General features: G+C 40.0%; 1 protein-coding gene across 5 annotated transcripts in view; it reads right to left on the reverse strand.

Moving 5' to 3' along the window:
- Positions 1-25,916, reverse strand: part of LOC121930090 (receptor-type tyrosine-protein phosphatase V-like) — an 83,757-nt gene that overhangs the window by 16,509 nt on the left and 41,332 nt on the right. For 3 of the 5 annotated variants that reach the window (XM_042466280.1, XM_042466279.1, XM_042466276.1), the window contains 18 exons: positions 25,592-25,864; positions 23,347-23,619; positions 22,355-22,636; positions 21,789-21,923; positions 21,484-21,694; positions 20,242-20,309; positions 19,587-19,713; positions 18,821-18,868; positions 16,652-16,745; positions 15,132-15,222; positions 14,171-14,247; positions 9,862-9,996; positions 8,717-8,839; positions 6,786-6,946; positions 5,927-6,062; positions 4,442-4,521; positions 2,762-2,849; positions 1,528-1,615 (listed from right to left, as the gene is read on the reverse strand). In XM_042466280.1, coding sequence (XP_042322214.1) covers positions 1,528-1,615; positions 2,762-2,849; positions 4,442-4,521; positions 5,927-6,062; positions 6,786-6,946; positions 8,717-8,839; positions 9,862-9,996; positions 14,171-14,247; positions 15,132-15,222; positions 16,652-16,745; positions 18,821-18,868; positions 19,587-19,713; positions 20,242-20,309; positions 21,484-21,694; positions 21,789-21,923; positions 22,355-22,636; positions 23,347-23,619; positions 25,592-25,864 — 2,490 coding nt within the window. The remainder of the gene's footprint in view (positions 1-1,527; positions 1,616-2,761; positions 2,850-4,441; positions 4,522-5,926; positions 6,063-6,785; positions 6,947-8,716; positions 8,840-9,861; positions 9,997-14,170; positions 14,248-15,131; positions 15,223-16,651; positions 16,746-18,820; positions 18,869-19,586; positions 19,714-20,241; positions 20,310-21,483; positions 21,695-21,788; positions 21,924-22,354; positions 22,637-23,346; positions 23,620-25,591; positions 25,865-25,916) is intronic. The other 2 variants (XM_042466278.1, XM_042466277.1) reach the window with 2 other exon arrangements.

A 25,916-nucleotide genomic window follows, 5' to 3' on the forward strand; every position in this document is an offset into this window, starting at 1 on the left:
GTCATATTGAGGAGGGAGCGAGCTTGTTTTCTGCTGCTCCAGAGACTAGAACACGGAACAATGGATACAAGCTGCAGGAAAAGGGATTCCACCTCAACATTTGAAGGGATGTCATATTGAGGAGGGAGCGAGCTTGTTTTCTGCTGCTCCAGAGACTAGAACACGGAACAATGGATACAAGCTGCAGGAAAAGGGATTCCACCTCAACATTAGGAGGAACTTCCTGACAGTTAAGGGCTGTTCGACAGTGGAACAAACTCCCCCAGAGTGTGGTGGAGTCTCCTTCTTTAGAGGTCTTCAAACAGAGGCTGGATGACCATCTGTCGGGGATGCTTTCATTTAGATTTCCTGCATGGCAGGGGGTTAGACTGAATGGCCCTAGCGGTCTCTTCCAACTCTATGATTCTATGAAATGACAAACACCTCTTAAGAGACCAGAAGCTGTGCCAAAGCTGCGCTCTAGTCCTTAGGACTGGAGTATAGCTTTGGCTTGGCTTCCGGCCTCTTAGGACGCATGCATCATTTAAACAGCATAACTCCAAAGTGACCCAAAGGAGCTTTATTTTGGTCTGTCTGTTCGGGCCCTTTGTGTCACCATACCGGTTAAGGGCAGAGCTTGGAAAAAGTTAATTTGGAGAGTTACAAAATCCAGAATCCAACTAGCTCTGGTTAAGGGAAATGAGCACTGAGCTATGAAGTGCTTGTGCAAAATTTAATCTCATTCAAGGATTTACTGGGTAATCTTTGCCAAGGATAATCCTAACCTTAACTCTTCCCCACTATTTATCTGAAAATAATACTAGTCTATCCATCCAAGAATTTCGAAGCTGTTTCTGGAGTATTTTGAGCATTAACCACCTACAGTTTACTGATGGGGAAGTCAACGCAATGGGATATGAGTTATATCAGTGTGGCTCAATCTACTTAACCAAGATGAGAAGGTTTATTGGTGAAAATATTGCTAGAATACATTAAAACAGTTTGAGAGAGGTGGGGAAAATGCAACCTATGGTAATATACTTGTTAAATAGCAGAGGAGACAAAATGGAAACTTGATCAAGGTCAAGGTGTCAAACAGAAGACCCTGAGCACCACTCTCTGAAACTAACTTCCCTAGAACTGGAACTATGACCCTTCCTTGCCAAGTGGTTATTTGCTTCATATATCCAGCTGTGTAGGACTGCAGGATCACTAGCAGTTCACAGATTTTCTCATCCTGAGAAATGAAGATTTTTTGCCCTGTGTGAAAGTGAATGAAGCAATGCTTTTTTCATTATCATCATTAACATCAAAAATAAATTTTGCTCAGAAAAGCAATACATTTTGTCAAAATACATTTGGGGGGGGGTATTCAAATACAAAAAAAGAGGCTATACAAAAAGTCTTACAATGTTACCCAGCAGGGAGAAAACTTTTGATATTTTTCAATGTTGTTTTCAGAGATTAAATAAGTGAAGTTTTACATAGTTACTAGTCACCAAGGCTTCTTTTCACCAGCCTTTTATTCAACAAAATCCCATCACTTACAAGATGTCTTGCTGGACTCAAGGCTGATCTGTTGGCTTCCAGAATATGACACAGCAGAATTCTCTTTTGCAGCTTCCAAGAGCATCTGCTGGAAAAAAGCACAACAGGAAAAGAAAAGAGGGAAACTGAAAATTGGATAGGTTCTGAATTGGGAACTTATTTTTCACCAAGGGTTGGCAAAAGGCAAATAGTCTTTGCCAGGTGTTTCAACAATTGTCTAATGCAGAGACAGGCCTATTGGAAAATTCAGTCACAAGGGCAGGGGTTTTTAAGGACCAAATTATAAGTTCCATGAAGCTGCTTGTTTCTTTCCTATGACATTTTTTAAAAAGTGATACTCTGGGGCTATCTGTTTTAGTGGCAAAACAGTAGGGAGAGGCAGGCTGTTTAACCCTTTCACTTCATCCATACTTTCAAGTGGGGGAAAGAACAAAGGTATTTCTACTAATACTTGTAGTCTTGGGGCCTCAGTTAAAGAAAAGAAATGCTAGAGAAAAGATAATGTGGCTGTTTGAAAACTGTAGCTTGGTACTACAGTTCTAGGGTGATACAGGATTGCCTCTTTTTGTTCCAAGATTTCTAAATACACAGGGGATGAAGGGGTCAAGTAGTGAAAACAGGAAGAAAGTGTACGGGACACACTATTTTCTCTTGATTCAGCTGAAACTTTAAACTAGGTTTTCAGGGTACAATTAGCTTGTGAATAGATCCCCCTAAAGAGAGTGATGTAGACAAGATGTCTTTTTAACATATCTCATAATATCTATGGTCATCATGTGGCATCATGCAGCTGAATTTGCAAATTGTTTCTGTTTCTTCAAGAAGAAGTGACATGTCTTTTCTCAAAGTTGTTTGATCTGTAATGGCCACTCCCATATGACCACCAGTCCATTTGATGCTGCAGTAGTGCAGTGTTTTTGTCAAGAGGTAAGCATACAAAATGGTAAACATGCAAGCCATCAGAAACTAGCAGCAACAATATGTATTGCAGGGATCCTTTGACTGGATGAGATTATTTACTGTTTGGCTGTGTGTGCCTGGCTGTGAATATGTGTAGCTGGCCTTGATTGCCAAGACTAATAGTTCTCCGAGGAGGGAATTGAGTCCATGTGTTCAAGGCCTACACATGAGATGTAGTCTAGCCCATTACCCCAATTTTTCTGAACATCCACTTGGCATATAGATTTTGAAGAGAGCCTTCCTAAGCCTAGCATCCCATCTGTCCTGCTCTTACCTCATACTCCCTCAGGAAACCAGCGTTGGCGTTGGAACACTTCTTTGCATGATGTTCAACAAAACTCTTGAGAGGTATTGGGTGTGACCTTGAGCAAACACAATAGAGCAGTTTCATGATTAATTATCCCTCAGCTTCATCTAATAGAAGAGGACAAACTTGCACAAAGAAAGCTAGTCTTTGTGTAGAAGTGAGAAAAGTGCAGTCAACAGTCCTGCTGCTATCTTTGAAGATTCACCACACATACCAGCCCCTAAGGGGTATGGAGAACCATTTTGTCATACACACCTGGGCTGGGTGGTTTGTTTGTTGTTGTTTTTTTTGGTGTGTGTGTGTGTGTGTGTGTGTGCAGGGGAGATCTTTTTTCCATACCCTTCAATTGTCCTGATTTGGTAGGGACAGTGACAGTTAATCTTCTGTCATCCCACTTTTCCAGCTGCTTCTAAAGCGTCCTAATCCTGTATCTCACTCACTTCCCCCTTTGTCCTCCTCAGCTTACTTCCACTGATGTAAACTGAGCTCAAAATGCAAAATAGTTTGTACTCAATTAGCTCAGCAGGCTGGAGAGAAGAGGAATATCAGAACCTTGCCCTTCCCCGTAGACTCAGGCAAAAGCAAACTGCAGCAGCCTCTCCCAGCTTGTGTGTTCTTCTGCATTAATAATTTTTATCATTTTGATCACACTCTGATGTTGTTTGGCCATACATGTCCTGAATTTTCATGTGGAAAATGTTGATAGGTATGTTATTAAGCCACAAAGTAAACTAGAACCAGTTTACTTCTTTGTTAAATAAAGCCCCCTCCTGGGCTCAGGACAGCTTAAAATGTGGCATAATTGCTCTCTGCACCCCTCTCCCCATGGAATGTGGTCGTATTTTGAATTTAATTTTTTTAAAAAAATCTTGAGGAGGCAGAGGAGGATCTAGCTCCCCAAAGGTCTGCAAGGGTAGGGCCCTGTTAGCTGTGGCAGCTGTACACCCCTGACGTACTGCCACTGCTCACAAGCATAGCTGTACAGATGAAAAGGGTAAGACCCCAGGCAGTAGCCATCAATGTGCCGGGCAAATTTTCCACAAAGCTGAAGGTAATAATCCAACAGAAGAAGTTACTATTGTGGTTCAGCACAAGGCATTCTTGCATGCACTGATAAAAATGTACTGGTTGGCATGTTTGCATGTTCCAGAGGATGAATTTTAAAAACATGCTCTCACACACAAACACACGTTTTGTGATACAGGTTGAATCTTCCTTATCCAATATGCTTGTGACCAGAAGTGTGATGGATTTTGAAATATATGTGTATACATAATGAGATATTTTGGAGATGGGACCAAGACTAAACATTAAATTCATTTACATTTTATATATACCTTATATATTTAGCAATTTTATACATAATATTTTAAATAATTTTGGGCATGAAACTAAGTTTGTGTACACTGAAATGTCAGAATGCAAAGGTGTCACTATCTCAGCCACCCATGAAAAAAGTTTTAGATTTTGGAGGATTTTGGAATTCCGGATAAGGGATACTCAAACTGTAGCTCTGATCCTGTATAATGGTTCATTTACACATAAGGGATGGGGAAGAAGGGGCAGCTTTGTTGTGGGGGAGGTAGTAAAAGGAGAGGATTATGAAGGATATGCTGATGTGGGAAAGGACACTGAATAGAAACTTACTGCTCCAGCCCAGATGGATCAAGGAATGGTTCTTCAGAAATCTTCTCCAGAATGCAGTTATGGAGGAATATGTACTGCCCCTGGAAGAGAAGAGCACATCGTGTATTGATACTGTGTGCTGGCATCACAGCTTGCCTTGAAATAGAAAGACAACAACATCTGGCTGTAACTTATAATTTGGAACTTCTGGCCTCTATTCTAGGATTAGCATTGACTTGCCCTTACATTGTGTTCTTCAGTGAAAAGAATAACAAATCAACTCAGCTATGTGTCTAAGCATATTTTAAAAAGTTACTGTGTTTGCAGCTCACTGAGTCTACGAAAATGATGCCAGTTGTCAAGTATAATGCTTTTGCCTGGCCCAAACTTAATGAAATATGCCCTGAGACCTCCCACCAGCTTCAAAAAAAGAAAACCAGAAGAAGCTGTAGGGTAGTCAGTCCAGTCCAAGTCAGTCACAGATAATCTAACAATATAAATGGAGGGACAGGAACAAAGTTGTCAGCCAGTCCATGAGTCATTACACGAAACCAGTAATCTAGAATAAGGAAGCCATTAAAGGGTAAAACATAGAACTGTCAACTCTAGACAGTCCAAAGTCAAGAGCAAACAAATGCCAAGAGCACTGCCAGTTGCCAAATAGAATGGCTGCAAGAAACAAAAACTCTAGGGAGCTGCTGGGCAATTTATAGGCCACCAAATGTTTAACAGGTCAGTGTTTCCTATTTAGTCAGGATTGGGACCTAGAAAGCCTCTCCTTATTTCTTTTGCAAACCTCAAAGGAAGGGTCTGTGTCCTTCATGTCCATCATACCCTGCTGAGAAGAGGGCTCCTCAACTGTTTCAGGCCCATCTCCTTCGATTCAGAGAGGCTGCACCATCATTATCTAGAGCCATAAACTCCTGGTATCTGACTCCTCTGTCTCCAGTTTTTCAGACTCCACAGAATGAGTCATGATAGTAACTTCTTTGATGCCCTTCACCGTGTGCATGCGTCTCTCATTTGCTCTCTAGTTCTATGTCCTTTCTTCTACCTCTCCATGTCCTCTCTCCAAATCTTCTCTAATTTCCAGGGTATTCCTCATTATAGCCTGCAGCTATTAGTTGCATGCCATGCCTATTAGTTACATCTCTATATATATTTTTCCAAGTTAATTCTTTACAAGGGCCTCCACCGATCTTGGTAAATGTCTAGACCACAAGTGAACACAATGTGGCCTTCCAAATGGTGTTGAACTGAAATGCCAATCAGACTAAATGAACATGGCCAACAGTTGGCAATGTTGGGAACTACAGTCCAACAACTTCTTGAGGCCACATTTCCAGTCTAGACCCACCACTGGTTCTTTCAACTCCAGGAACTTTTCCCACCTTGCCCAATGACAGACACAAGTACTTAATTGAAAGGACAAGGTTATTTAGAATTACTGAATTATTTCATGACAGGAGAAATGGGGAACTGAGAAGGAATTCCCATTTTTCTCACCAGAGTCTCAATCATCCGATGGCGGTTCATCCGCAGACTGTAAATGGTATTGAACACATCCACTACCTTCTCATGCTTTAGCTGTTGCAGGAGACGATCGAGGGCAATGAAAGTTCCTGTGCGACCTACACCTGCACTGCAACAACAGTAAACCAGAGAATTTTAGTGGTTGATGACAGCTTACATTTGAGGATTTTGTTCTTTCTCATTCCAAAAAATAAAGTAACTACTAAAAACAGCATTAATTTTTCAGTGTACTGGTTTAAGGTTACCTATTATTTCTTATTATTTTTAGAGGTAGAAATTCTTAATTGGATATTTCGTTTTAGTCTAATTTAGACATAGTATTATTTTTTACCTGGATTTTTTAAAATAGCAGTGGAAAAGTTACAAACAATGCTGCAAGTAATATTACAAATCTCTGGCTTTCTGTCTCCCTCACACAAGGTTTACTAATACATTAACTGAAAGTGTTTATGAATTGCTTCTCTGTCAATCAGAACTCTCAAAACAATGTTTTATTGTAATGGTAAGTTACATTTTTGGAACTCTGTACCAAGAATTATTAAACATGACTTTTAAAAGTAATTCTTCAAGCTCTGTAGTTATGAACCTCTATTCACCTTTCATCTCCTTCATAATACCATAAAATTGGCCAGACCACGGTGAATACTTCTCATTAAACCTGCTGTCCCTTATTTGCATTTTATACCTGTAATATTCAAGAAAAATCATACCACACGATACTACTAATCTGTTTTATCACATGAATGGATTTAAGTTAGCACTTCCATGCTCTTTTGTCACCTTCACAGGTTCTGGTAAAGAAGAGCAGCAAGGTGGGTTGCCTGCAACTTACCTGCCATGTATCAGTGTAGGTCCAGACTCATTTGTGCTTTGCATATGTGCTCGCACTAACTCTATGAAGGCAGTGAGAGACGCAGTGGATTCAGGAACACCATGATTAGACCAAGCTGTGTAGTGCAAATGAATCACTCTCCGTTCCATATTTAGCCCTTCCTGTGACAGAAGAAGGCCATCACAAGGTGTTTGGGGGATAAGAAAAGTAGAGGTTGAGTGAATAAAAGAAATAGGGAATTCTCTGTATTTTATTTTATTTCATTTTTAATTTGATTTATAAGCTAAATGTCTCCTATGGTTAGGGTGCATGACAGCTTCCACCATAATTTTTAAGAGTTCCAATGAAACCACAATAAACTATACATATTAAAATGCAACCTTCATTAACTGAATAAAAAATAAATTCAGTTCAAACAGTTTAAAATTCCACTCTAAGAACAAATCTGAATTAAAGCATTAAAACATTCATTTAAAATCCCTGACCATAAAAAAATAGCCATTTTGATGCATGCCTGCATGACTAGGAAGGTTTTTGCATGCTGGTGGAAATACAACAAGGAGGAGGCTGGCTAAGGGAAACACTTGATAAGCCACTATAATTAAAGAAAGTAGAGAAAGAAAGACTCTGAGTATAGCATATGTGTATTGTAAAGTCACTTAAATCTTGACTACAGGAATAAAATGAAGTATGTTTCTGCTGCTGTGAACAAATGTGGGAATAAGCATCATTTTGTTGCTGAAATGGATTTTAAAGCAAAAATAATAAAACCAGAATTTTGTAATCATGCTAATGCCCAGCTGGACCCTGAATATTAAAGGTTTTCCAAAATAAGAAGAAAAAGGCAATGTTGTGGGAACCCCACCAGCTCAGATAGTGAAAACAGACCTGTTTGCCACCACCCCCAAAGTAAAAATTGTTGGTTTTTAATATTCATTCCCCTGCCCCCAGAATGTTTGAATGATTTGCTGTAATTATTTCTGGGACTGCAGTAACTTAACAGTAAGAATGTAACTGTTCACTAAGTTTCTCCTCAAAGGAGGCAATGAGTAATTTTAACCATCTTCTTCTCCCTTTAGAAAGTCTTTGAAAACATGGACTTTTCAAATACTATTTGTAATTTGAGACTTAGTCTGCACAAAATTTGCACATGGCTGTTTTGCATAGACAACATTTTCTGGGCAGGAAACAGAATTTTCTTCACATTTTCAGCGAAGAACAGTTTTTCCATGCAACCAAATCGTGCAAAATAAATTTCTGATTTTACAGCATTTTCCTCTGATGGGAACGACATACCGGAAATAATATTAATGCACTGAAATATTATTTTCTGTGAAGAAAATACTTTTTTCCTGCACAAAACAATCCATGCAAATTTTGTGCAGAATAAGATCTGAACTACAAAGATTCTCATTAGTCCAGGATTCTTCACACCAGAGATTCTTAATATTTGAAAAACATGGTGCACAAAGAAAATGTTGATGGGTGGCAGGAGAATTATTCTTAGTTTGGACATGCATGCCTGGTAGCTATAGCCTGAGGCTCTGAAATTCAGGTGCAAGAAACAGCCCAAGCTGCATCAACTGTAAGTTGTACTTCTGTTGGTCTTAAGTACTCAAGAGTAAATCAAGAGAAAAGGGTCTGGGAAGAGCTCCCATTAACCAGTAAGTAGATCAAAGATGTAGCTGAAACTAAAATTGCTCTATATTTTCTCCTCACACACACCTCAACTCCATCTTAAAAAATATGTTTCTTTTATTTACAATTTTCTCAATAGCCCATTTTAAAAAAAAGGATTTGACATCTCTCTGATGACCAGAATACTTTGGAACTCCAATGTCCTACAGTTTACATTATAGTTACAGTTTTGATTTGGCAAGATATTCAGAACTTTGAGAAGTAAAGCTTGTATTTTCCAGGCTCCTACTTACATGCTGCAGCTTGAATTCCCTTGTAGTCCACTCATCTGAAAAATTTTGAGCAAGTAGGTATATTCTAATTTGCCCAAAACATATAGGAGAGCTATCTGAGGGCCAGTAGTGTTCACACAGTACCTAGAAGAGGCAGATTACAATGAAATTTTCAAAGCAAACAGGAAAGTGAGTGCTGTGTGTGTGCATATGCAAAATAATGACAGTGAAAGGGGGACTGAAGTTTACTATTGTCCATAGCATACAACTGTTGGCTATACTTATGAAATATGCACATACCATAGAAGCTAGGCTGGCCCCCTGGATTTGGCTGAAAATGGAGCCACTTCTATATTTTGGAATTTCTCTGTCTGTATTCAGTCTTATTTGTCTAGTGCACTGCAAACAGGATCTATGCATATGTTGTTACTGTGTACCTTCAAGAAATTTCTGACTTATGGCAACCCTAAAGTGAACCTGTCCTGGGGTTTTCTTGGCAAGCTTTTTAAGACAAGGTTTACCATTGCCTTCCTGTGATGCTGAGAGAGTATGGCTTGCTCATGGTCACCCAGTGGATTTCCATGGCTGTGTGGGGATTTGAACCCTGCTCTCTTGGCATCCGTCAAGCATTCAAACCACTGCACCATACTGGCTCCATCTATGTATAAAATTAGTTAAATTATAGTATTAAGAAAGCAAACCATCTTCTACAGTTTTTGGAAAAAAATAATGCAGCCAGGCAACTAGAAACAATAGGCATTCAAATTCTATATATGAAATCATGATTGACCTCTTATATTTCCTCCTCTGCACCACAGAAGAAGAACAGCATGTAAATATGGAGTGGAGAAATGGCTGGCTGAAAAAGAAAGAAGCAAACTTGCAGGCCACTGTCCCTTGCTCATGAGTGGAATTTAATGAGGCTGATTTATATATATATTTAAAAGGTCAGGAATACCTTACACACTTCTGCATATGAAGTCTAATTTTTTCCCTCAGACTTCCATTCAGTCAGACCTAAACAACAGATGTCTGGAAATATTTATTCTCCCTGTTCATCTGTACAACATTTACTCCTGCTTAGGAAGCACAGACTGCACTAGATTTAGAAAATGCAAAGCGTGTTTTCTTAGACTGAACACTAAAAGGCTGTCCATCCGACCTACCCGTCCATTCTCCATGCCTACAGTAAGCATCACAATGGTGCAGATGTGCTGCTCCCAGACCAACCTCCAGAAATCATCTAGGGTTTTCTTCAATGGCCCCTGTGTTGCAATGAATTCTTGAGGCAAGTTGTAACCCTGCCATAATGGAGAGAGAGAATCAGCAGTCATAGAATTCCCTGCTTGCATGCACATATAAACAAATAAAATAAAATAAAGTGTAGTTTATCTTGAAAGAATTTTGGGCACAAAAACAGTGAGGATTATCAAACTAAGACTTACCGTGAGTGAATTGTCCCTGGATCGTTGGAGAAGTGTGCGTGTATGAATGCCTGCTACACTTCCTCAGCATCATGGAATCATCAGCGTCCCTCTAGTGTCATGGTATCATTCAGGGAGAATGAATTTCCTATCAATGGAAAATTAGTGTTGATAGGAAATTCACTCTCCCTGAATGGTTCCATGACGCTATAGGGATGCTGACAATTCCATGACGTTGGGGGAGCATGGCAGGCGTTCATACATGGGTGCTTCCCCAATGATCTAGGGACAATTCACTCACGGTAAGTCCTAGTGTGATAATCCTCAGTGTTGAGTTTATCAGGTCTTACTGAACATCCTCCCTGCCTTTTGTTTAGCTTTTCCTTGTCTGTTTTGGGATTATTTTCCTACTTAAATAACAGATAGTGCTAAAAATTATTAACAATTTTAATTCTTAGAAGCTTTTGTTTGATACTTTTGTACCATATGTTGTGCCTGCTATGTTCTAATTTTAGCTATAATCATTTAGCTATAATCATTTTTATTTATGTTTCTGTTTACTGTTATTATTACAAACACTTACTAAATTGCTGATACTTACACCTATATGTGCCCCCAGACACCTAGTGCTCAGTATCTTCTACAGAATGAGTTTTGCTGGGTTGCAACATTGCAGGGTTGTTCTTATGTGCAGCAGTATGTAGGTGTATAGGCAAAAATATATATTTAAAACATTTTGTAGTGACATTCAAGTATGTATGTTTGTGTGTATACAATATATTCCTCCCCAAAACCTTTTTATGTGACCAGATGTTAACAGACCGAATAGATTTATTTTAGAAGCTCAGTGGCAACCAATATGGATTGCAATTAATTACAGAGTTTCCCCTCTATTATAAAAATACCTTTGAAGAACTAATCATCCACTTCCAAGAGAATGATTACATATTTTCACCACAACCTTCCTTCTGAACAGTGTGTTTTATCACTTTCTAATATAAAGGATAAATATGTCTCGAAAGCCTAAATCCATAATCCATATTTTTTCCATGTTTTATATGACATACAGCACAGGGCACAGCAAGTAAATAGGGAAATATTTTTAAATGGGCAGAAATGTCCTTTCTAAGAATGCTTTAAAAGCTTTACATTAATGCTCTCTGTGAGTTCTTCTAGAATAGAGGAAAGGTCTACTAATTTCTCTACGTGAACTCACATTCCCCAAGCAGTAGAATGGAATAGGCAGAATACTGTATTTTTGTGGCATCTGCAGATATTTTCTTATCAGTACATGGACCCTCACTGAGCTGGAAGAAACCTGAGGAGCAAAGAGCTCAAGCTGTTTCTCCATGCTGCCATGCACCATGCTGTTAATACACAGAAAAGGGTCCATATCATGCTTGCCATAGTCTGTCATATATAAGAACATAAGTGAAGAAGGTAGGCCTCAGAAGAAGTCCCTCACAAAGTGCAAGCAAGCAAACCATATCACATGTATGGTAACTTACCTTTCTTTTCTCTCTGCCCAGCAACTCATTACCTAATCTTGTCTTGAATCCTATAGTTAGTCCCAAGTATTGTTAGACCTATTGAATCAATGGGATTTTCCTTCATATTGTCTAACTATTCAAGAGTTGATTCAGTGTGTCTACTCTATTTTGAGCAAACTCCTATGATTTAGGCCCTTGCTTCCAATCTGTTTGGGGACTGAAAACCACTGGCAACTTTGGTGCATGAGCTATGCTCAGGAGCTTGACAGATGTCTCTGATGTGCTTCCAACATCACTTGAAGATAGTTTTCTCAGCAGACCATCAACCTGACTACTGATTGTTTATGCTTCCCTGTCTGTCTGTTTAAAATTTTTATCTGTTAGTTCTATCTGTTTTTTTAATCTATCTTTATCTGGCAAAGACAGATCAACACTTTTGTGTAGTATGCTGTTGCTTGCAAACCCGACCCTCCCCAAAATGTAAGAAATGCCCTGTGATTGGTAGCCACTAGCCAGCTACGCACTTTGAGCCAATGCAGCCTGTAAAGGACATACATCTGCTCTTGTGATATATAGTCTTGACACCAAACTTAAATGTTGACATGTACATTAAGCACAGTGATTTTGCATGGGCAATGCAAGCGTGACTGCTTTGCAAATACATAGTGGGCCCTTGGAATCTGCTCGAGTTTGGTTCCCGGACTCCCTGTGGATACCAAAATCACTGGATGCACAAGTCCCATTATATATAATGGCACAGAAATGTTGTCCCTTATCTAAAATGATAAAATCAAGGTTTGCTTTTTGGCATTTATATGTATTTTTGATATTTCCAAACCACTGATAGTTGAATTTGTGGATAAGGAATCTGTGGATATGGAGGGCTGACTGTATACAGGCATGTGCAGATGAATATGACTACCACATGCAGATGCATTAACCCATTACCTGGATAAATTACCAGAGAGACATGAGGGATACATCCAAGATCTTTAACATGCAGCTGTAAATAGCAGGAGAAAGAGTAAAGAAAAGTAAAAGTTTAAAGCAGTAGGGCTTTTTATAGAAAGACCTTAAATACCCATATCTCTTTTTGATGAAGCTTTGAAGAAGCTGGCTGTGCGTAGTGCTTTTTGCTGTCCACTATGGTATCATCACAAAATGCCTCTCTGTTATTCACACACAAGAAGTTTTGCATTTTTTTATATCTATATTTTAAAATAATGGAGATTATAAATGTAGCTAAGCATGTGGATGTTAATGTGGTTATTTGAAAAGGGGGAAAAAGGAAAATAGTCTGTGTGAGAGTAAAGGGAGGGCCAATACTGATGGCTGAACCAGCATCTGATTTGCAGTTATAGGCGAGGTACAGACCGCCCAAAAAGGGTGGCCTGCTGATGCCTGTTTTTCCACTAGAGGGAAGCCTCAGCTGCCAAACAATGAGGCTTCCCACCAGCAGAAAAAGAACTTGCCTTTGCCTTGTGTTTGGCCTTCTCTTTCTTCAATTGATTTGCTAATAGTCTACCTGATTTGTTAGCTGCTACATAATACTTCTGTTTAACAAATTTTAATTTTTTCTCCATTTCCTCAACCAAATAATTCCGGGCCTGACTTTGTAACATCTTTATCTTATATTGTAATTTCCGGTTTCTTGGATCTTTCCTTAACATATCTTCTCTTTCCTTTATCTCCTCATTAATTTTTCGGAGATTTTCTTCCCTTTTTTCCCTTTTTTCTGATGACTTCTTCATTAACCACCCTCTAATTACCGCCTTCATTGTATCCCAGACAATTTGAAGTGAGGTTTCATTATTTAAGTTTTCTTTAAAAAAGAGTTTTATATTTTGTTTTAATTCTTCCACAGTCTTTCAAATAACCTTTCACCTGCCTTTATTTAGAGAGAGACTGAACTGCAGTTAAAGTGAGAGCACAGCTGCCTGTCAAAGGGTGTCTGTGAATCTCTCTTCAGAATAAGTTGTGTTCTGGCCATCTGACACCTTGTTAAACCAACATACAAATACTACCTCTTCATCTCATCCTCCTTGTCTTTTGTTTCTCTTTTCCTTGTCTGTCTTGGCACTATTTTCCTACTTACCTCTTTGTAAACAAATAAGAGATTGTGCTAAAAATTATTAACAATTAACAATTTTAATTCTTAGAAGTTCTTGATACTTTTGTAGCATATGTTGTGCCTGCAATGTTATAATTTTAGCTATAATCCTTTTTTATTTTTATGTTTACTGTTATTATTAAAAACACTTGCTAACTTGCTGATATGTACACCTATATGGGCACCACATACCTAGTGCTCAATATCTTCTACAGTTTCTCCCCACTGCTTTTCATCCTGCCCCAACTATATGCCAGTTTTCTTCTAGAAATCTTCTCTATTCCAGTTCCATTTTGCCCAGGATTCTTCCATCAATATTCTTGGAGTTTTCTAACTGTGAGGCTTTGGCATCACCCATTTGTAAAGCCTAATATGAAATTCACCATGCAGGAATACTAACACAATGCTGCTTAATGTGGGATGTTGGTAGAAGTGATATGCAGGAACTTACTTGTACAAAGTTGGCATTGATGTAGTCAGAATGGGGCTCCCCATCCAGCAAGCTCAGTTTCACTCGGGAGTAATCATCTGCAATGAGGCCACATTCAGGAATTGTGTAATGGTAGCAGCACACTACATTGCACAGGTAGTTGCAGAAATAGCAGACACAGTTGGAGCTTTTAAACATGTCTGCCAATTTAAATGTAAGTCAACCACCATGGTGTAGAGCAGTCTTCTCCATGGTGGTGTATTTTGTTTGTTTGTGGACTACAACTTCTATCATCCACAGTCAGCACAGCTGTGTAGTTAAGAGTGTAGGACTTGGACCAGAAGGTCTAAGTTCAAGCCCCTCTTCCAACTATTATCTTATAGAAGTGTCCCACTTAAACCCACCAATGTCATTCCACTAGATCTCTTTCCTAGGACAGATAATAAAATGTTCTGTATCTTGAACTCAGTGTATCCTTAATTCTCAATATATAGCATGCCTTCAGTGAAACTGCTATTATATAGAGTCAGATATTGTCAGTTTCTGAGTTAAGGTAAAGCAATCTACCGAAAGTAGAAAACAATGCAAAAAAGAGATTGTATTTCAAAGTAAAGATTTTACTAGTCCCTAAAGGAATAAATTTGTAACCTTATACCCAGCTAACTTGGATTAAGCCACAGTGAACTCAGTGACACAGTGAACTCAGTGACACTTATGTCTGAGCAGATATGCATAGCATCCACTGTAAATGGGGAAGAGAGGCTGGAATAAAATGGGAAGGGGGGCCTTTGAGAAAGTACAGTATTTGAAACTTGTCAAAAGTATAGTTTCCAAGTCTGTTAACAGGAGATAAAAATGCTGACATGGAACTATTAACTGGAATTGCAGAATATATAACATCATTAAAAGAAGACACTATACTAGTAAAATCCTACCAGAAGAAGAGACAAATCAACGGTGCATGACTTTGACCAAATCTTACATGGCAGAACATGGGGATATCGATTCTTGGAGGTATTGGCAGGAAGTTCAGCTTCTGTTTTGGGCTGCTCTTTACCCACTTCTTTCAACTCCTATAGGACACAAGGAGATAAATTTTTCTCAGCATGATTTCATGATCTTCTAGGTATGCTCCAATCTTGTATCAAGATAAATGTGAAACAAACACATCTGACAGCACTGAAGTCGATCAAATGTAAAGCTAAGGGATGAGATATATCAACAATTCAAGGAGAAATTGTACCCAAACATTTCCATAATCTATACTGTTTGAACCCCCCCCCCCATGCTCTAATATTGGGGAAAGTACACTTGAATTTAAGGGCTCTTTACTGTTTAAACTGGCATGCCAACATATAGATTCCTGGAAACAAATTATTTGGACCTCTTGCTCACTATCTGCTGACATTTAGAGATGGCAAAGCATGCACCTCTATCTCTATCTGGTGCTGAAGGCATGTGCTGAATCAAAAGTCAGGCTGAGCTGATCTTTGTATAAAATTATAAGACCATTCAGCAGGGATCATGAACCAGTTATATCATGAAAATTCCTTCCAAGATTCACAATTTGCACACATCAGAGCTCCTGGGCAGAGTTTCTTGAACATATTCTTGAATCAACAATATCTCCGTACCAGATTTAAAAGTAAAACTTTAGGGTGAGTTGGGGTGCATGAAACATACCATCCTTTTCACCAGTACATATACATAGATGTTGTAGAGGCTGACAGCAGCTGCTACTCTTCTATGTTAAGCCTACTGACACTTATTAGCAAAAAGAAAGAAATATGAGGAGTGAACAAAGCAGTTAATGTGCTTAGCACTGGAGGGATGAGAGTATTCTTCGTGTCTTTTTCATAAGCGGTAAAGGTTAGTTCTCAGTTTTGGTAGCTCTTATATTAACAAAGTCCTATAGGCTAATAATAATAATAATAACAAAAACAACAACAATGAGGCAGAGAACAACAATTAACAGACAAACAGCATCAGTTAAAGTGCACATTAATTTAAAAGGACGAATAAAAGAGGCACATATTTTAAAACAATCCACAGTTAAAATTCATCATTTAAAATTCACAGTTTAAAAATCATCTGGATAAACCTGCTGGAAGAGACTGGTCTTTAATGCTCTTTTAAATCCAGACAGCATGTTCTGCTGTCAAATCTCTTCTGGCAAGTCATACCACAGTCTAAGGGGCTGTGATAACAATAATGTAAATTAACTATTGGTCCTTCCAAGATATACATGTATGTGCTAAGATTCCCTTTAACTCCCATGGCAATATTCTATGATTTCCTGGGATTTGCAATTAAGGGAAGTGCATTTAGAATTCTAGGCCAGAGCAGTCTAGTATCTCACCAAGCTACAAATCCCAGGACTCCAGAAGATACATTAAAGTGGAATCAAATTGCTGTAATTGTATGGTGTGAAAGAGACATATATTTAAGTATGGCCAGATAACCTGCTTGGATTAAATATGAAATAAAGTGAAAGACAACTACCTCAAAGTCCTGAAAGAACCCATGATTGGAGTTTGCTGCCCTTGCCTCATAATACTGTCTGAAACTTAGAAGGGGGATTGGACGATGTGTGTTTCTGCAAGAAAAAAGGAGAGAGAATAGTAAAATAATCCCAACTGCTGTGCAGAGATCTTCTTTCGACAGAGTGAGGATTAATGATGTAATACTCATTTTCTCTTCCTGAATGAGAAAGGATGTCTTGACACATCAAGATATGCCATCAAAAATGACCCACCTTTGCATTCTTTTCTTTTCTTTTTTTACATTTTGGGACTTTTTGCCAAAAATTTGTTTGCACAATTTTTCAGAAACACCTGCTTTTCCATAAAATGTCCCCAAATAATCAAAAACTCTCATAGGCCTGTTACAGACTGCCAAAATAAAGCTGCTTCGGGTCTCTTTGGAGGTATGCTGTTTAAATGATGCATGCACCCTAAGAATCCAGAAGCTGCACCAAAGCTGCACTCGTGCTTAGGAATGGAGTGTGGCTTTGGCGCGACCTCCGGACTCTTAGGACCCATGCATCATTTAAATAGCATTCCTCCAAAGAGACCCGAAGCAGCTTTATTTTGGCAGTCTGTAACAGGCCATAGTTTTACCCAGCAGAGAAAAAAAACCTTTAGAAATGGTTCATTCTTGCATGCATTAATTAAAAAAGCAACATTTTATACACCCGATGAAGATGCTAAGAGGTTGATTTATAAAGCATACACAACAAACTAGTTAAGGTTCAAGGTATTTGCAGCCAAGCCACAAATCATAAACACAAGATATAAAACATTTATTTGCTATAGAATCTAAATGAACAGAAGCATCACAAATTTTTATAGTGGTCAAAGTATTTTAGATTCTGCCCTGGTTCCATATTACTCTGAAACTTTGTAAGCAGTTAAGACTGCAGATACTTTCCCATGGGGTAGTGATCTCGGAGGTCCCCTCAAAGGATGGTCCCCTTTGTAAACAAAACATCTACTACCCATTCAAGTAATTTTAAGACATTGTTTTCCTTTTTCACCGCTTGAAGTTTTGAAGAGGGGCATGACCTCCAGTGGATTCAGGGAGGGCCTGATATAGACTCTGGACTTTGGAAAGGTGGAGTTTGCACACCTGTATTTTTCAGGAAGAGATGAGCAACCTATATCTTTCCAGCTGCTGGACTCCATCAACCCCAGCCAGGATGACCAATGGCTGTGGATAATGGGAGCTACAGTCTAGCCCCATGATGGCGAACCTATGGCATGCGTGCCACAGGTGGCACACGACGCCATTTTGCCAGACACAGGCCAGGGAGAAGGAAGAACAGGCATGCGTGTGCCCATTCCTCTTCCTCCCTGCAATTTCTTGGCCTCCAGCTGTCTTGGAGAAATGGCACTGGGGAGAAGGAGCCACAGTCACGTGCCTCTGACTCTTCCTCCCAGCCTCCTCCCAGCCTTCAGCTGTCTCTCAGAGATAGCTGGAGGCCATAAAAAGTGCAGGGGGAGGAGGAGCAACTGGCGTATGCCTGTTGCTCTTCCCCAGAGATCTTTCCCAGCCTCCCGCTGTCTCCAGAAAGACAGCGGGAGGCAGGGAAAGGTCCAGAAGGAGGAGAATATGGTGTGTGCCCATGTCTCCTCCTCCGCTTTCCTTTCCTGACCCCCAGCTGCCTCCCCAGGTAGGGGGCAGGAAAAGTCCAGTGGTAGGAGGACGGGGCACGTGCCCACTCCTCCCCCTCCCCCCTCCTGCCTGACTCCCTGCTGCCTCTGGAGAGTGGACGTCCTGCCCCCCTCCCGGATCTTCCCTGGCTTCTAGCTGTCTCTCAGAGACAATTGGAGGCTGAGGAAAGGGCAGGGGGAGATGTCCCGCCCTGGAAATCCTGTCTCCGGAGGGCGGAAGTCCTAACCCAGAACACAGCCCCACCTCTTGGGGCAGAAGCCCCACCCACAGCATGCGTACCCCAAAAGTTCACCATCACTGTTCTAGCCTCTTCATAGCCACTAGTTACCTATTTTTCTTTTAAGAATACAGCATGAATTCCCTTGGTTGTGGGGAAACAGTTTACTCAAACGTTGTACCAGATATTCTAGAACTAATATGGAAATAATTCTGTCTTGCACACTTGTTCCCTATTATGTCCTTTACTGAGCAGGGAAACAGGAAAATAGCCACACTCACCTCAGACTGTAAGTGATCATTTCTTGGGGTATGTTACCCTTTTCCAATCTAAAAGCAAAGCATACAGACTGTTATTTCTCAGTGAGGAAATAAGCATATTATTATTAGCTGGCTCAGCCCCCTTAGGAATAGAATTTTATGTTATCTAAGCAAATAGGTACAGTTGGTCCTTCTTATACACTGATTTTTTATACACGGATTCAAGCATACACGGTTTGAAAATGTTCCAAAAAAGTATAAATTTACCTTGATTATCCATTTTTTATAAGGGACACCATTTTGCTATGTCATTATATTTAATGGGACTTGAGCATACACGGATTTTGTTATACACGGGGGATCTTGGAACCAAACCCCAGCGTATAACAAGGGTCCACTGTATTCACAAACATATATTTGTCAATATAACATTTAATGTTTGTGACAAGTGAGAATTTGAGGAAATCTTCATAAGCATGCAAAAGGAAACACCATTTAAACTTTCTCAATGCCATCCTATACACAATGCATGAATATGTTGCATGCTAGGTGTCGCCAACACTCTTCTGCTTATGTGCTGCTATTCAACACATAGTATTGATTATCACCTGTACTTAGTTATAAATGTGTGTGTGTTGCTTCAGAGACATTAAGAGATTCTGTGTAGGTTTACTATATATTTCTTATCTAGATCTTCCGGAAAGGTCTTTCATCCAAGTCCTAAGCACTAAAAAAAAAAAAATCCTGCACGGTATTATTGCAACAATAAATGCACAGTTTTTCTTACCTCCTTGTTCTCAGGTGTTTCCCGAAGATCCATCCAGCAATGGCTGTGAGAGTCACAAGGAATCCAACAATGATCCCAGCCACAACTGGGGCAGATATACTAGCTGAGGCCGGTGAGGCATCTGCTGCTGGAAACAAAGACAATGAAGAGTCCCATGTGCATCAGCCATCTTTCTTCCCAGCCCTGAGAAAACAGTTTCTGTGAAAATGACTCGCATGCTTCTGGGTTCCTCATCACTCACTGTTTTACAGGGTTATTAGTAAGCTTAAGGATCAACATTTTAATCAATAGTTAATGAGGCTGCAATACTATATAACACCATGCTCACCCTGGTGCCCTCTGCAACCAGCCAGCATGACTGGTGAAATTATAGCCTAACACATCAAGAGAGCTCCAGGCTGGGGGAAAGTTGGAGGCTCTATATCCTTGTTTGTAAGTCTAGTTGTGCTTAGTAGGGCTTAATGCTGAACAGACATGCTCATAAGTAAACGGATCATTTGAAGAATTTCTGTGGTTACATGAATGAGTCCTAATGAAAAGAGTCACATGACGAGTCCTAATGAAAAGAGTCACATGACGAGTCCTAATGAAACTGAGCAAGAAACTAGGAGACTGATTCATTAAGACTACGAGTGGGCAAAGAGATACACCTCACCTGAAAATGATGTGAATGATACTCTAGGAGCCCGTTGGCTGTATCTGGTGAATGCAGCAATGCTGAACCTATTGTAGGAGGGGGAAAAAACCTTAAGGATTTTATTTAGTCATCCCTTTATTTAGCCATTTATTACATTTGCCTTTCCAACAAAGAGTTCAACAACAGATATGGTTTTCTTCCTCATCTTTTATTGCGCATGCGCGCGCGCACACACACACACACAAATCTATGAATCAATATTGACTACAAACAGATAGTTTTGAATCAAAGGCTTTATTCCACCATGAAATTCCTTCCGAAGGTCCAGTTCCAGTGCCTGACCTAGTCTTGAGGCTGGTGCTCTCTTGGAGATGAAATGGGTTTGACACACCTCAATTCTACTATCACCCCTTCTGAGGCCAACTTTCTGTTTACAATACCTGTACTTTTAAAAGGTCTATCCAGGTACTCTTAATCTGGATATGGTCAGCATGCAAGAAAGGAGAGTGTACTAGCCTTGTCTCCCTCCTCATGCATTACTGTTGCTTTCTGTGCATGGAGAATGCCATTCTAAAGATGAGAGACTTCATTATTCATCATTTTGAATCCCATGGATAAATTCAGAAAGTTGCTTTCCATGCATAGAGAGAAATAAAAACATGTGAGAATGGGAGCAGGGCTAGGGCTAGGTCATTCTCCCACCTCCTGTGCTTCCAGTATTCCAATCAAGGATGCCTGAACAGCATGAGAGCTGGGCTGGAACAGTTATGCAACAATTCATCAAGCTGAAGGAATAAGGTTAGTTCACTGAAAGCTGAACTCCTCATGCATTTCACACCCTAGTTGTTAGCTGCAGAGATTTGCAAATCTGTTGATTTCTTTTTTGCGTAGTTTCTCATTTTTTCAGCATTAATAATTTTGTCCCATTTCTATATCAGCTTGTGATTTTTTTACAAAAAAATCCATGTAAAAATTCATACACATTTCAGTGTGCACTTCCTCAGCTCTCCCTACCATCCGAACTAAGAACAGAAACAGAAAATGCAGGCCTATGACTAACATCTTCCATTTTTTTCTCCTGTTTGCCTGATGAAGAAGCCAGTGTGACTTCGAAAGCTTGCAACATGTAATTGTGCATTTTGGTTGGCCCAATAAAGTTATTATTGTTTGGATGTTATTGGATCAACTAAAAAGACACAGTGCTGAACCAGCTACCTTTATTGCTATCATTCTTGGTGCTTCTTACTTTATGTTTCTTACCTGTACTGTGCATTTGTTTTCAGCTTTCCATTGCAGGTTTCCCGAGAATGACTGCATTCCTCTGCACCTATGGTCACTGTCCAGGTCTTGGGGCTAGTGGTTTCATTGAGATGAAATGGGTTTGGCAGCAATAGTGCTAAGTATGAGTCTTCTTGTCCATAATAGTGGTCATACCATGTGCGAGAGATGATGTCTTGGGTAGGCCTCAGTACTGGGAACATGGAGAGAAGCACTGCGACATTAAGATCGTTACCAGGACATGATGACTTCTCATAAGGACAGCACCGAGAAGGTCAGACACTTACAAGACTCATTGGTTGTGACAACAACCCCATAGTACTCAATGAGACCATTCTCCTCACTGAACATATCAGGGGAGATGATGACTCTGGAGCTGGCATCAAATTGAGGGATGTCCATTCGCACAGGAGGTGGAAGAACTACAGTTAAAAAAGCAAAACATAAGCTGTGTGAGCATATCTCCAGAAGATGGCACTGTAGATCTAAATTTATGCATGACAAATTTGCAAACATATCAGTAAGTTTAAAGGACACACTGCAGGTACTTCACATGTTTTCCTGTAATGTAGGTCACCATTATTATCCCTTTGTTACAGATGGGAAGTCGGGGCTGGAAAGACAGTGGTTTGTCAAAGTGAACTGAGGCGAGCCTAAAGGAGAAACATCCCAGCTCCCAACACAGTCTAAATCACCATGCTAAGCAGTTAGATGATATCTGTGTATATCACAAAACTGCTTATTCTTAAGTCTTCCTTCTTCTAGAGTTCAGGTTTGCAATCAATCAATTGGCCTGAGGAATTGCTACCAAGAAGTCTATCTTGGTGCAATGGAAAGATTGGAAAACACATACCTTCCACAGACGTATTACAACCCACTGCCACCACTGGGCCTCTCATTCCATTCTTGCCAATAGTGCTGACACTGATTTGATAGGAGGTGTTTGAGGTGAGCTCGGTCAGAGTGGTATCAGCCTTGGAAACAGCCAGAAGACGTACAGATTGTTGGAGGCCTCCTCTGGGAAGCTTCCTCACTGTAAGTTCATAGGCCCCAATGTCACCTTCAGGGATGGTCCAGTTTAGAAACACACTGGTGGAATCAGGTACACACTGCAAGTCCTTCACCTCAGCGGCCTCTGGAGACACAAACAATGGATTGGACAAGTCTAGAACAACTGAGGCTTGGCAGACTTGATAATCATCAGTAGATCTTCAAAATACACAAAGAGCAGGTTTGAGGGCTGGACTCCAACTCTGGAGATCAAGGTTCGATTCCCCACTCAGCCATAGACACCCACTGGGTGACCCTGGTCAAGTCACACACTCTTAAGCCCCAGGAAAACCTGCAATAGGTTCACCTTAGGGTCACCATGACTCAGAAATGACTTGAAGGCACACAACAATGACAAATTCTCTCTGTATCTGAATGTCCTGAAGTGTTGTGCAGTAATTATTCTATGGAGAAAAATTAGTTTTCTTGCACAACAAATACCTGTTTTTTGCACAGAAAATTATGTTTTCTGCATAGAAAACCCATTTTCTTCAAAGAATACACCTTTTAAAAAACGAAGCTTCTGTATTTAAAGCCCTCCAAGGTCCATCATGTTCTATGGTGACCAGGCCCTGGATAAAAGTCTCTACTTGAAGATGGAGTCTCTTAGAAAGTAGAAACTCAAGAATGTGTTTTACTTTCAGATATATTAACATATCAGAGTGGTGAAAAAATGGCTAAAAGCTATAACAGATCCCTAAAAACATGCATGACTCATTGAAAGAGAAAGCAAATTCTGAAGTTTCCTTCTACAAGCTATACTTTCAGACCAAGTGCAAATAAGTGCATACCCACCAACAGGCATTGCCAGCATCTCAGAGCTGCTCACATATGGTCCAGCAGTGCAACTGAGAGATACAGAATAATTTCTCCCTGGGACCAGTCCCTGGAAAACCTGTTGGATCTGCCACTGGGTCAAAGTGTGACGCTGCAGAACAGTGTTGTTGCCAGAATACCACAGCTGCAGCTGACAATGCTCTGGCTTGCTGAGGGGTTTGGCCCAGGTCACAGATAGTGCAGGGTCTCTCTTGTCAGACTTCATGGAAAGTTTCCTGGGAACCAAAGGATCTAGAGTATAAGAGCAAAGCGAGGAATAAAGAAAGGTAATTGCTAAAAGCAGAGAGTTGTTTTGGGATTGGGGAGAATAAAGGGGGAGAAAATCAGCCTAAGGAATTGCAGTGATTGAGACAGATCATTAATTCCTTCCAAGTTAATTATTATTATTATTTAAATGTATTCCTATGGACTCCTGGGACTCCTAAATGTCTCTATTAAAATCTTAGGGATTGGATCAAGAGACTTTAGCTTATAACTTATGTGGGGAAAAGACTTTTGATGGTTTTTATCTGTTTTTACTATGTTTTAATTTAATTTAATAACTATTTAATTATTATTTTAACCTTGCATTTTTAACTGAATTGTCATTTAATTGTTTTTTTTTTAATTCTGCAGGAATTTTTTTTAACTGTTTTGTTAAATATTTGTAAGCCACCTTGGTTCCTATATAAAGAAAAATGAGGGATATAAAACCAACAAGCAAGCAAACAAAGAAACAAGTGCTTTATGAAAGAAAAACATGCACACTATGCTCCAAGACTCTTATAAGGTTATTCAGGTTTCCCTCACAGGACCAACAGTACCTTGGAGCAAGAGCAGGGGGAATAAAAACAATGCCACAGGGAAAAAGATTAACTTCTGGGATATACACAGTCCTGTGGTCCTCATCTGCATAATGCTGCTATTAATTTTGAAAAATACTGATGATATTACTCCCATGTCTCCTTTGTCACACTGAGGCTGCATCTACACTGCAGAATTAATGCAGCTTGACACCATTTAACTGGCATGACATCTGACAGAAACCTAGAATTTTTCATTTTGTAAGATATTTAGCCTGTCAGAGAGTTCTAGTGCCACAACAAACCACAAACCCCAGGATTCCATGGAATGGAGCAATGATAGTTAAAGCAGTGTCAAACTGCATTAATTCTGCAGTGGGGCAGCAGCCCTAGCTTAGCGCTCTAGTTTACCACCTCCTGAGGCATTCATCATAAACCAGATGTTCAGCCTGTCTCCTTCCCCCAGTGATCGAGTACAACTTCTCTTTACTCAGTAGTTAATTTGTTTAGTGAGAGATTGAAGGAATCAGTAGCAGTGATGTTTCTCCGTCCAAACTTGTATCAGTTTCAACTGAACCTGTTTATACAAAATAAATGGCATTTCCCAGTACTTTACTCTGCGAGCCAGTGTAGTCTAGTGGTTTGAGTGCTGGGCTAGGACTCCAAGAGACCAGGGTTTGGATTCCTTCTCGACCCTGAAAATTCACTGGATGACTTTGGACTCTGAGCCAAATAGAAAAGCATTCGCTAACCTCCAATAAATAAATATCCCCAAGAAAACTTTACCATAGGATCACCATAAGTCAGAGTTGACTTGAAGGCACAACAACTTTGATTTATGAACTGCTCAGTGCCATTCACATTAAATGTGCCCCTAGCCAAATTACAAAAGATTGAAATGGTCTCAATTAAAAAAGAAAGAGATAGGAATCACATAGCCCTTAGGGCTATTTTTGTGGCCCCCATTGAAGAGGGGAAAGAAAGGGAAAATCATCCCCCCAGAAGCACAATTTTTCTCTAAAACAAGACACATACATACACCTACTTTGCTTTATCAGCTTCACACTGAATATTTAAAAGGGATCTTTGGAGGTTTTCAAACAGAGGCTGGATGGCCACCTCTTGGAAGTGCTTTGATTGTGTGTTCCTGCATGGCTGGGGGTTGGACTGGATGGCCCTTGAGGTCTCTTCCAACTCTATGATTCTATGATCTGGTTTCATTGTGAGGGGATGGTGTGAGCCACAGACAGTCTGGAGTATGCACATTGCAAATACATCCCAGGTCTTTGGACATTGCTTATTCCAATTTTTAAAATGAACAGATTCTTTAAATCCACTAATCTTTATTTATTCTTACAAATAAACCACTCAAAAGTTTTATGTAAGCAAACCCAAAACACCATGAAGACACTCCTACTCACATGTCCAGTCACTGACATTCCTGGCTGAGATCCGATGGGGCCCTGCCATGGAAGCAACTTCGAGTAAGTATTCAGTTCCTGGGATGAGGCTTGTGAAAGTGAAATTAGTGACAGCCTTCTCCACCAACGTTTTGGCTGCCACAAAGCCAGACCCAGCATAATATAACGTTAGTACATAGCCATCATGTCCTCCTGCAGTGGGTTCCCAGAAAGCACTCAGTCTGTCTGTGTATCCTTTGTTTGAAAGATGTACCACACGAGGAGGCAGAGGACCTAGGAAAAACAAAAAGGTGACACCAGAAGAGAAAATGGAAACCAGGTGCAT

This window comes from Sceloporus undulatus, chromosome 4 (assembly GCF_019175285.1).
Source record: "Sceloporus undulatus isolate JIND9_A2432 ecotype Alabama chromosome 4, SceUnd_v1.1, whole genome shotgun sequence".
Taxonomy (NCBI): domain Eukaryota; kingdom Metazoa; phylum Chordata; class Lepidosauria; order Squamata; family Phrynosomatidae; genus Sceloporus; species Sceloporus undulatus.